Source organism: Equus asinus, chromosome 21, assembly GCF_041296235.1.
Source record: "Equus asinus isolate D_3611 breed Donkey chromosome 21, EquAss-T2T_v2, whole genome shotgun sequence".
NCBI classification, from domain to species: domain Eukaryota; kingdom Metazoa; phylum Chordata; class Mammalia; order Perissodactyla; family Equidae; genus Equus; species Equus asinus.
In genome coordinates this window covers 83,604,670-83,617,458 of record NC_091810.1, presented here as the reverse complement: position 1 = coordinate 83,617,458, position 12,789 = coordinate 83,604,670, and the positions used below count along the sequence as shown (strand labels likewise).

General features: G+C 35.0%; 1 protein-coding gene across 10 annotated transcripts in view; it reads right to left on the bottom strand.

Moving 5' to 3' along the window:
- The window catches only part of NCK1 (NCK adaptor protein 1), a 73,082-nt gene that overhangs the window by 20,213 nt on the left and 40,080 nt on the right, over nt 1–12,789 (bottom strand). For all 10 annotated transcript variants that reach the window (XM_014851961.3, XM_044754178.2, XM_044754179.2 and 7 more), the window contains one exon: nt 6,175–6,418. In XM_014851961.3, coding sequence (XP_014707447.1) covers nt 6,175–6,400 — 226 coding nt within the window. In that variant the 5' untranslated portion in view covers nt 6,401–6,418. The remainder of the gene's footprint in view (nt 1–6,174; nt 6,419–12,789) is intronic.

The window sequence follows — 12,789 nt, the reverse complement described above, 5'->3', positions numbered from 1 at the left end:
GCAAAAGTACTTTACAAAATTATACAAATGTAAAGTATTAGTATCTCTCAATTTCTCAATTATGTATTATGAAGGTATAACAGCAACATTTACATCATTCCACAACAAGCAGGCTCCCTCAGATCAATGTACCATCTTTTCTAAATCCTTCCCAACTTCACAGTTGGTTCACCACAAGCCTCCTAATCTCAATTAGTCCCTTTTGCATCAAATCTTTCTAATCCATAGTGTATCTGACTCTCATTCTTTCCTTACTCTTTAGTCATAGTGCACTAGGAAAAGTCTAACAAAAGAGACTCCAAGGCTAAATTTTAGTCCTGCTACTTACTGGTTAATGTGGTCTTGGTGGAATTATTTAATCTTTAAACTCCAGTTTGTTTGTTTGTGAAATGGTGGTGTGTAATAAGTACCTACCTCATAAAATTTTTATAAAGAATTTTTAAAAGTTTAGATGCATAGCACTCAGCACAGTGCATAGCACAGAGCAGGCACTCGCTCAACGGTAGCTATTACTTTCCTTCCTCCTAGTGCTTCTACTATTTACTTTTTCAAAAATACTTCAACTTTTATTATAGCATTATACAGCTGGACCTGGCCAGGGCTGGGAGGGAAAGTTCTGAGCACTGAGGATGTACACAATTCTGAAGCAGTCATTTTTATTGTTAGCTTTGTTTAAAAAAACTGAAAGTGTTTGTATAGCTTCCAGTCTTCCCCTCACTCCTATCCACTGTCTTCTCTCTTCCTACAGCACTGTTTCTTGAGCAAAACAATGTATTAACTCCTCAAAAGTTTTTTTAGCATCTGGTTAAGCACTGTGAATATTCTATCTTCACATGATATCTGTCCCCTCCTAAGGCAAATCTATTCCTTATGCAACCATCCTTCATCTACTGGATGCTAGTATTTGGAAGCATGTGAGTTTCTCAGTACCACCGTTAAAGTACATCTATCCAAAGTGCACAAACTATGTTTTACTTGGCCATCTCACACATAAGGAAGCTATTGCATCCCTTCCTCTGAGCACCTCATGGATATGAATCAACACCATCATGAACTGTATTGAGTTCTTTTATCACCTACATTACCACAGCAGCTCTTACTAAGCCTTTTACTCATGTAAACTGCTGCCAGGGCAGATTCTCAGCAGTCTTCAATTTCTTTAAAAGACTTAATGTAGAATTTTACATTAACGTCTGTCCCTATTCCTCTTGTTCATTTCTATCTCAGCTTTTAGCTTTCAAACATATTTCTGAACTCAATGTACTAGTTATTCTTCCAGGATTAGGTCTTCTTTACATTAAGCATGTCATTTTCCCTCCATCTAAAACACTGGATAAACAAACATTGAAGAAAATGAGGCCAAAGAAAGTACTGCTGATTCCTCTAATTCTTTAGGGAACTATAATTCTGTTCTTAAGTTCCTATTTCTTCAAAACCAGTTTCTCCCCATCATGGATTTTCCCATGATTCCCTATGATACATGTAAGACTGATCAGTTGTTTACCAGGACTATAATTAGAATTAGAAGGTACTTTCCAGGATCATCTAGTCTTGCCCAACTCCCTCCTTTGCAAATAAGGAAAGGGAAATCAGGAAAGTTTAGTTATGAACCCTTGGCTGCACGGCTAATAAGTGGCATATTTGGGAGCAGAACTAATGAATTCTAAATACAAATATATGGCGTTTTTCCATGACAGGTTTTTATTCAAATTTTTGTATTTTTATCTGTTTATTTCATCTACATGAAATAACATAAACTATTGTTTTTGATGATTCTATTTCATCTAAAACATTGTGCCCTTTTTGTTTTCAAGGGTATTCCGGCTACCACACAAGGAGTACATATATTGCTGCTTCTACTTTTTAAGTCCATTCAGGGAACAGATGGGTGAATAGACTGTCTCTACTCTGACAAGCCACAAAGCAAAATGAACATAAATTTTGGCTTGCTGCAGATAGCGAGGAAAGGAATATTTTGGTTACAAATCTCAAATCCTGACCCTCAGTCTAGAAATGTATTTAAGCTTATCAACTTTCTAAGACTCAATAGAGAAAATGATAGTTTTATATTGTATTAATGGTATTTATTGAATCACTGTATCAATGATACAATATATTCTTTTTATATCATTTCTGGTTGATTTATGGTCAATATCACTTTTGACCAAACTTAGATATGAAATCCACTGTATTATTACTATTATTATTATTTTGCTTTTTCTCCCCAAATCTCCCCAGTACATAGTTGTGTATATATATTTTTTTGGGGGGGGGGGGAGAGATTAGCCCTGAGCTAACTACTACCAATCCTCCTCTTTTTTGCTGAGGAAGACTGGCCCTGAGCTAACATCTGTGCCCATCTTCCTCTACTTTATGTGTGAGACACCTACCACAGCATGGCTTTTGCCAAGCGGTGCCATGTCCGCACCTGGGATCCAAACTGGCAAACCCCGGGCCATCGAGAAGCGGAAGGTGTGAACTTAAGCGCTGCGCCACCAGGCCGGCCCCATAGTTGTATACTTTAGCTGTGGGTCCTTCTAATTGTGGCATGTGGGTCGCCACCTCAACATGGCCTGATGACCGGTGCCATGTCCTTGCCCAGAATCCGAACCAGCGAAACCCTGGACCGCCGAAGCAGAGCACGCGAACTTAATCACTGGGCCACAGGGCTGGCCCCACTGTGTTATTAATAATAAATAACAACCACCATCTACCTCTCCACCAGAATCTAAGTTCCATGAGAGTTAGTATTTGTTTTTCATTTTATGATTTTTGCCTGGCTTGCAGTAGGCTCTCAATAAAAATATGCTGATAAACAAATAAATGAATAAATAAATTAACAGGCTTTTTAAAAGGAAAACTAACCCAAAAAATAGATCCAAAAATTTAATAACTCCCCCAAAAGTAAACAAAAGAGATATTTTCCAGAAGGATTCACTTGGCTACCAAAGTTAACTAAAGACACAAAGGAGTCTTAATATCATGATTACATTTTTTTCCCATTAGACTCCTTATGCATAAGAGACTTCTTTAACAATTCCTCTGTTCATTTTTCCAGAAACACCAAGCAAATATCAAAGATGAAATCAAGTTCACTATCATAAGATCATAAAAAGGCCATCACCAGATACATAAATTAGGCTCTTGTAAGTTAGTATTAGTATTACTTTATGACCTGAACTCAAAAACAATCCCAAGAATTCACTATTTTCTTTCAATGTTTTCATCACTTTCTTTGTACACAGCTGCTCTCAGAACTCATTTCAAAACATCAAATCTCACATTTACCACAACAGCAACTTCTAGCCATCCTACACTGATTAAATCAAAACATACTCTTTACTGGTGCTTTTATTGAATGTTATCTTCTGCACAGTTCCTCTAAAATCTAAGTAAAAAGTACTAAAACAAGGTTAATTCAAATGTTGAGGCTGAAGGAACTTTCTCACCTAATCCTTTTTTTCCTCTTATTTTTAATATGTTTACAATTTATTTAATTCACTTCAAGTGTCTATGCTAAATTCAAAGTTACTGAATTAGAACTAACTGCACCAAACTCAAATCATTTACATCTCTTTCCTATTTATTTAAACATTTATACTAAAAAATTTAAAATTATTTTACTTATCAAGTCAAATCTAATATTATTTGATGTACTGCCAATCATTTAGCTTATGTTTCATAAACAACATAAAGCATCAGCTTATATAAACCCACCAGGCTCTCTCCGTACAGTTTGCCCTTAAATTCACAAAAGTGAAAAATCTAATTAAAAAACTAAACTAAACTATGGATTTAACAAACAGATTAACGTACTGAAAAAGTCTTTAAAGACGTTTAACCAATCCACTTTGAATAAAAGTCCTGTGTTCTCCTTTGTCAGTTTGTTAACACAGCTCAATTCTCAGTGAGCTCCTGGCCTGATCGGCAACACTCAAACTCCCCACACTCAGCCCACGTGACTTGGCCAACACCCAGGCAAGAGAAAGTTTTTGAGGGCTCTCTCTTTCCAAAACTTTCTCCCCCTGAACTATAAAAGAACCTATAAAACAAGTATATCACGATGGCTACAAATGTGACCAATTATTCAGACCTATTTTGGAAGAAACTTCAAGGTACATATATATTTCCAACAATATTCAACTACTGAATATTGTTGAAAATATATTCATGTCTTCATGCTTTCCTTTGTTTTCTCCTTTTCTTTCTTAACTTTCAAACAATGTCTCCACCAGCACAATCACTGTAAAACAGATTCATTAATTACATGGGACATTTAAGTTACTAAAAAGGGGTTCAGAAATTCTGAGAAAGGAGGGGAGGCTATCTGACGCAAAAGCTGGATTTCTATCATTATATAGGCTAACTTAAAATAGAATGTTTCCAAGTACCCTGGAATACAGGTAGCAGTAATTGTAATATAGTAATAAAGTTAACAGAGATATCCTAGGACTTAAATAGATACAAAATCTTGCTAAAATTGTCTCAATAGTATCAGAAAATAGTATGGAAGGGTTCCAGGAGTACGAAAAAAATAATAATTGCATCTAACTTTGGCTTTTTATACGCAATAATATCTGGAACTGGGATATTTTTCCTCTTTGCTCTGTAATAGTTTTTTTCACTATCTTTTGTTAATTACTGTCACATTTGCTCTAGTCTGAGGATACCAACATCCTTTTAAAAAAGAACAAAAAATTCTCTCTAGATGTGGCCCTAGTCTTTTCTGTGCCTTCATCACTATGAGGCATACTTTCTTTACAGAAATTACCTTAATTTTCCCCAATACCTCTAATCAACATGCTTTAAATAAATGTCCAGTATGTACAAAATCAGAAGTATTCCTGGATCTACCTCTGGTCTCTTCAGCTATTCAAGGAAAATCTCATCCTGATTTGTCTTCCATTTAAACACTAATATTAAAAACTAATAATAATGATCCTATTTGCAAAACCTTAAAATTTCATAAAAAGGTAACCTCAGATACAGCAGTTAAATGTCATGGTGAAAATTCTGACTAATAACTCCATTCATTAAATTACCTTTAGAATACTGGAAATGTTTTTAGCTCAGAAACTGATATTCCAATATTTTATATCTTACTTTAAATTGTACTGTATTTTAGTTTTTGCTGTCTTACAAATGGTTAACAACATAAAAGATTTGTCTTCTATTGCTGATAATTGAAAGAACATTCCAGTCTAGAATAACAATAATGTTGAATAGGAAACAAAAGCTAATATAAAGCAGTTTGTCAATAATATTTCATTATTTGTCAATCACGCCACATTATTCCCAAACTACCTGTGCAAAGAGAAATCTTACTTTCTCTTCTACATATATAAAAAGAACTATTAAGTAACAGCACGCTTGCCTGAATGCCAAAATTGAAATTCTGTCCCACCCAATTCCTTCCTGTCAGCCAAGGAGAGTTTAATTAAAAGGGGAAAAAGAGAGGCCAGTCCTCATCTGTACATACTTCCTTCCTCTCAGCTCAGCCAAGCCCCATCCGAGGCAGATTCTACTATCTCTGGCCCTAACAGAGGACCAGTAAAAACAAACAAACTTTACAGTTTAGAAGAAGAAAGAAAGGGAAAAAAGAGAAACAAAATAGAACAGCTTTGTAGATGCTAATCTACCTTGAAGATCCACAATTTAAAACTCATGTTTCAAATGTAAGAATAAAATGATGGTTTGTTTTTAAAAGTGAAGTTCAAAATATGAGCCATTAGATGTTAAAATACGGCAATGTGCCATACAAAATACGTTGTCTTAACGCCAAGGAGGCAATTCTGCATCTCACTCATTTATCTCTGTCTCAGTTAGATGCAGAATTTGCCTAAACTCCAACAGGCACCCGTGGTTCACGGAGCCCCTGCTGAAAGATCAGGTCAGTTCTGCCTGTTAGCACCACTGTAGCTTGACCCTTGAACTCTGGCCAGATCCACCAGGTAGATTTACAGAAACTGCCCACTAACACTTTTGACCTTCACTTGTCTCCTAACTTGAACACCTGCTATGAGCCAAACTTACCTTGCCTAGCTGAAATTCCACTCTTGACCTTTTCTAGTCAATTCCGCTGCCTGCCACCAAAATTCTGTACAAAGAACCAAGCTCTGACATCCATTTAAAAAAAAGTATCACTGTTGTTGTGTTAATACAAAAATAACTTACCTAAGGTATCCTTTAGGTTTTTTACAATAGATGCTTTCCGAGCGCTGTTTTTCCTTTCCACATAGTTAGAAGGCACAAAACCCATTTTATTCATGGAATTTCGAACTCGCCACCAGGACTTAGAATCATCCAGAAGCCACAATTTCTCATTCTTCTTAATGTCCAGCTCTTGTTCTTGTTGGGCCACATAATCGAATTTGGCTACTAGCACCACTTCTTCTGCCATCTTTCAGCAGCTTCAGCACTGTAACCACATAGAAAATATTTTTTATAAGGTTTAAGTAGTAGTAGTCTACTTTTCAAAAGAGACACACCTAAAAATCTAAGAGCACTGAAGGGTTGAAAGTAAAAATATGAAAAAAAATACACCAGGTAAATTCTAATCAAAACAAAACTGGTATAACTATATGAATAACACACAAAAGGACGTTAAGGCAAAATCAATAGTAGTTATAAAGTTGGCCATACAATGATAAAAAATTTTATTTAATATACATAACAGCTAAATTTCTATGTATCCATTAACATAGCTCCAAAATGGACTGATGGAACCACAAGGAAAAACTGACAAATCCATCGTCACAGAGGACAATTTTTGACATATTTATCTCAATAATAAATCACGGAGACAAAAAATTTAGTAAGGTAAGAGAAGAACTGACATCACGACCATTAAGTTTGATCTAACAAACATATCCAAATATTACTTCCAAACAGAAGAATACAAACAGAATATATACAAAAATTGATCAAATGCTACAGCATAAAGAAAGTCTCAACAACTTTCATGTACTTAGTATCCTACAACCATATTCTCTGACAACCACAACAAAAAGATAACTTTTTAAAAACTTCATGTTTGGAAACTTCTAAAAACTCATGAGACAAAGAAGAAGTCATAACAATTTTGAAAATACTCAGAAGTAAAATAATAAAAAGACTATACAGCCAACCTTGTGGGATGCAGTAAAAGGAGTATATAGAGGGAGATTCTTAGTTGTAAATAGTTCTTCAGAAAAATAAGAAAAGCTAACAATAAATTGATGAACTCAGCATCCGTCTTAAGCAATGAGAAAAGTAGATAGATGAATATAAGAAAAGTAGAAAAAGGAAACAATACAAATAAAAGTAGAATTTAATGAAACAGAAAACAGATATAAAGGCTCAACAAAACAAAAAGTTAGTTCTGTTATGACTAACAAAATGGACACAGTTCTGGCAAGACTGATAATGAAAAAAGGAAAAAGCACACCCAAATATCAGAAATGAAAAGGAACGGTTGGCCCCATGGCCAAGAGGTTAAATGCACACACTCCGCTCTGGCAGCCCAGGGTTCACCAGCTCAGATCCTGGACACGGACCTACATACTGCTCACCAGGCCATGCTGTGGTGGTACCACACATAGCAGAACCAGAATGACCTACAACCAGGATATACAACTATGTACAGGGGCTTTCAGGAGAAAAAAGAGGAAGATTGGCAACAGATGTTAGCTCAGGGCCAATCTTCCTCACCAAAAAAAGAAGGGGAAAAAAAGGATATATTAAAAAAAAATGAAAAGGGAGTAATAATTCTAGATGCTGCAAGCATTCAAAAGACATGGCAATATTATAAACAATTTTATCAATAACTCTGAAAACAAGTAAAATGTACAAATTTCTAGAAAAATAAAAATAACACAAGTAATAAAATCGAATCAGTCATTAAGATATCTTCCCATAACAAAAACACCAGGGCCAGATGGTTTTACAGGTAAGTCCTATTAAAATTAAAGGAACAAACATTCCAATTTATACAAACTTTCAGAACAAAGAAAGGAAAATTACAAACCTAACTCATTCCTGAACTGAGGTCAGCTCTCTGCTTTCTTCAGAGAGATTATTTTACATAAACAGCTTCCCTAGGCTTAGCAAACCAATATATTCAGCTTTTGATTTTGGATAATGAATAGCATTCTCTTTTCTCAACAATGAAGGAGTTCTTCAATGTTCTCAGGGAAGAGAATTCAACATCAACTAGCAATCAAGTGTAGACACTTTTGTAGCTACAAGATAGATACTTTTTGGGGGGCACTGCAAGGCCTCAAAACCTACCACACATTCTTCTGAAATAGACTCAAGTATGTACAGCAGCAAAATAACTAATAAGCTAAAAAAGAGGATGATGTCGTATTCAACAAACAATAATGAACCGAGAGAAACCAGAAAATTAACTTGTATTCTTGTAACTTATCTTTGTTTGAAATTATTTCCAAATAAAAACTTATAACTAAGTCTAAATAATTAACAGCACATGATGTAAAAGATTACAAGTGACAGATTTCTGAGACGCTGGAAAGCAAAGAGATTTTTCCAGGGATACTTGGGCACTGACTCTGATTCCTTCCCTGTGGGAACTTCCCCATAATTAATCTACAAATTTAATGAAATTTAATCCTAGATCTCAATGAAATCTATCTTGAAACTTGACAAAATGATTTTAAAATTTATCTAGAAAAGTAAACATATAAAACCGGCAAATAATATTTTGGAAAAAATAAGAGTTGGTATAATGACACTGTAGGTTGTACACCCAGCATTCATTTTCTCTTCCTAATAAGATCCCAATTATCCTTCTAGTTACCACTTCGCTATTCTTTTAGCCATGCAACTTGGGAGATTGACTCTAGCTTCAAAGGTGAATTTGGGTTAATCAAAAAGGCCTTTATGCATATGAGAATCACTATGGAACTTTAAAAAAAATACAGGAGCTTGGGCCCCTATTTCAGAGACTCTAATCAGTCTCGAGCGTCACGCAGGCATCAGTGTTTTTAAAAGCTATTGTACAGCTAGGATTGAGAACACTTATCTAAGCCAATCATGACAACCTCTCCCTTGCTAGGTTTGTCCACATCAACCCACTAAAGGCCAATAGGATGCAAGGAAAACTACGCTAGAAACTTCAGGGAAAAGCTGACTGGCTCTTCAGAAACACAGTAAAAGACTGTCTCTATATTTTGTCATGGACAGATGTGAGGCCTAGAGAACCACTGCAGCCTCTTGTCACCAGCTGGAGAATGATGCTGTCCGTCACTGACCAAAACGTCATTATGTGGCACAAGACTGTAGAGGCAAAAGTACCCTATCAGTACCAAAATGCAACATTAAGGCAATTTAAAGTAATATGATATTGGTGCAGAGTGAAAGAGACTAGTAGAATATAGATTGAGGTCTAAAAATAGATACACCCACATACAGGGGGCTTTAGAAACCTCTTCTCTAATGTACCAGCTGGGAGTTCTAGTTTTGGCTTTTTAAAGTAGATGGAGTACTTCAAAGCACTTAATAAAAAATGGATTTTCGTGTATCTTCCCCCTCAAACATTTACAGTGGTCTCACCCAGACCTACTTCAAAAGCAAGTAATTTTTTAAAGTGACCTCCTTTGATAAGTCTTTCCAAAACAATCAACTTAGTTTTCACAAAACAACTTGTTTAGCACTATTTTTGTTTGTTTTATATAATATATCAAATTATAGTATGAAGCACAACTGAAAGAAACAGTACGTCTAACTCTTGGTAAGCAGATTCAACTCAAATGTCAAGGGTATCATCAGGTTGTACTGTTTGATAACAGAAATGGAGGCATTTAGTTACTCAGACAAGTCAGTTAACTTCTACTCTGTGTGTATAAACATGCAAATATATGAGAATTCCATCTATAGCAGGGGTGATATTTCAAATCACTGGAGAAGAATGACTTATTCAATAACTGACACTAGGCCTAAAGCTGTCTATTTGGGAAAAACATAGTCAGTCCTACCTCACACTACATACAAAAGTAAATTAGAGGACTTTTACTTCCAGGAAGAGGGAGTAGTTGTACTTTTCCCTATTCATCCAAGTAAGTACTACTAAAAACCTGGACGTTATATATAAAACAAACATTAGAAAACTTTGAAAGGTAAAGAGAAGGCAGCAAATAAGCTAGGACCTCGGGACCCAAGGAATGACATACTGGTGAACCCCCTAAGTTTTATTTTTGCCTGACATATCCTGAAGTCTTATTTTTGTCTGATATATTCTAGACTTTGAGCTGAAGATTGGCAACCTAGACATACCAATAGGCACAGACAAAACAAAACAAAACAAACAAAACCCAGTGCTCTTCAGACAATGGATCAAAAAAGGCACAGCCTAGAAAGACAGGAAACTTTTAGACACTAAACACTCTACTCCAGTCAAACACTACAGAAAAAAATGACCCCATCCATTCCTGCAAAGACCAAGTAGGAAAGCTATACTTCCTACTCTCAAGAGGCTATAATAAGGCACCTCAACATCTCTACCTGGTGGTATAAGTAAGGGCCAATTAAGGATCTGGGACTTCTACCCATCAGCCAAACAGAAAATCAGCAAGGAGATAAAAGAAATCAGCAACACATTCAACCAAGAGGATCTAACCAACATTTACTGAACAATCCACTCAAACAACAGCAAAATACACATGCTGTTCAAGTGTCCATGGAACAAATACCAAGATAGACCATATCCTGGGCCATAAAACAAACCTCAACAAATTTAAAAGAACTGAAGTCATACAATATGTTCTCTGAATACAAAAGAATCAAACTAGAAGTCAATAATAGAAAGATAACAGGAAAATCTCCAAATATTTGGAACATACTTCTAATCCATGGGTCAAAGAGGAAGTCTCAAGGAAAATCAAATATTACACCAAAATGAAAATGAAAATATAACCTATCAAAATTTGTGGGACACAGCTAAGCAGCACTGAGAGAGAGTTACAGCACTAAAGGCATTTAATTAGAAGTCTTAAACCAGTAATCTAAGATCCTAACTCAAGAACCTAGAGGGGAAAAAAAGGAACATAACCCTACAGCAAAAGGAAAGAAATGATAAAGATAAAAGCAGAAATCAATGAAACTGAAAACAGAGAAAAATCATGAAAAAAACAGCTGGTTCTCTGAACAGATCAATAAAATTGACAAACCTCTAGCAAGAAAAAAAGAGAAAACACACAAATAAACAATATTAAAAATGAAATAGAAGATATGCTACAGTCCCTGCAGACATCAAAAGGATAATAAGAGAATGCTACTAACAACTCTACACACACAAATTCTGCAACTTGGAGGAAACAGATCAATTCTTCAAAAAATACAAATTACCACAACACACTCAACATGAAATAGATCATTTGAATAGCCCTATAACATTCAGGAAGTTATATTTGTAATTTAAAAACTCCACCCCAAAAAAGAAATCTCCAGGTCCAGAGAGCTTTGCTGAAGAATTCCACCAATTATTTAAAGAATTAACACCAATTCTACATAATCTCTTCAAGAAAATAGAGAGGGGGAAATACTTCCCAATTTATCTTTGAAGTTAGTATTATCCTGATGTCAAAACTAAACAAAGACAGTACAAAAAGAGAAAATTACTAACCAATATCCCTCATGAATATAGATGCAAAAATGCTTAACAAAATATCAGCAAATAGAATTCAGCAATATGTAAAAAGAATTAATACTCCATGACCAAGTGGGGTTTTTTCCCAGGGATGCAAAGCTGGTTCAATATTCAAAAATTAATCAGTATAATCCACCACATTAACAAGCTAAGAAAAATTGTATGAACATATTACTTGATGCAGAAAAAGCATTTGACAAAATTCAACACCCATGATAAACTCTCTCAGAAAAACAGGAATAGACAGGGGAACTTTCTCAACTTGATAAATAACATCTAAAAAAATACCTACAGGTAACATCATATTTTAACAGTAAGAGACAGATGCATTCCAATATCAAGGACAAGGCAAAGATATCCACTCTCACCACTCTTATTCAACACAATGTTACAAGTTTTAGTCAGTTCAGTAAGGCAAAAGAAAGATATAAACAGCATATAGATCAGAAAGGAATAAAACTCTCCTTATTTGCAGATGACATGACTGACTACATAGAAGATTCCAACGAAGCTACAAAAAAACCCGCCTAGTACTAGTAAGTGAATTCAGCAAGGCTGCAAGACACAAGCAACCTGCAAAAATCAACTGTATTTTTACATATTAGCAATGAACACATGGACGCCAAAATTAAAAATACAATGCCATTTATAATCACTCAAATAAAAAAGGATAAAAAAGGGGTAAATCTAACCAAATGTGAAGAAGACTATACGTTGAAAATTACAAAATGCAGATGAAAGAAATCAAAGAAGATCTAAATAAAAGTGTTTATGGAATCAAAGACAAAATAGTAAAGATATAAATTTTTCCCAAATAGATTATCAGCTTTACATAATTCCTATCAAAATCCCAGCAAAATGTTTTTGTCTATATATAGACATTATTCCATAATGTATATGGAAAGGTAAGATAACCAGAATAGCTAAAACAATTTTTAAAAGTTAGAATAAAGTGAGGGAAAACATTATGCAGCTACATTAGTCAACATTATATGGTATCGGCAAATGCACAATGACCTAATCTCACACCTTATACAGACACTAACTCAAAATGGATGAGAACCTTAAATGTAAAATTATGAAACTTTTAGAAAAATACATAGGAGAAAATCTTCAGGATGCAGAGCTAGGCAGTTCTTAGACTT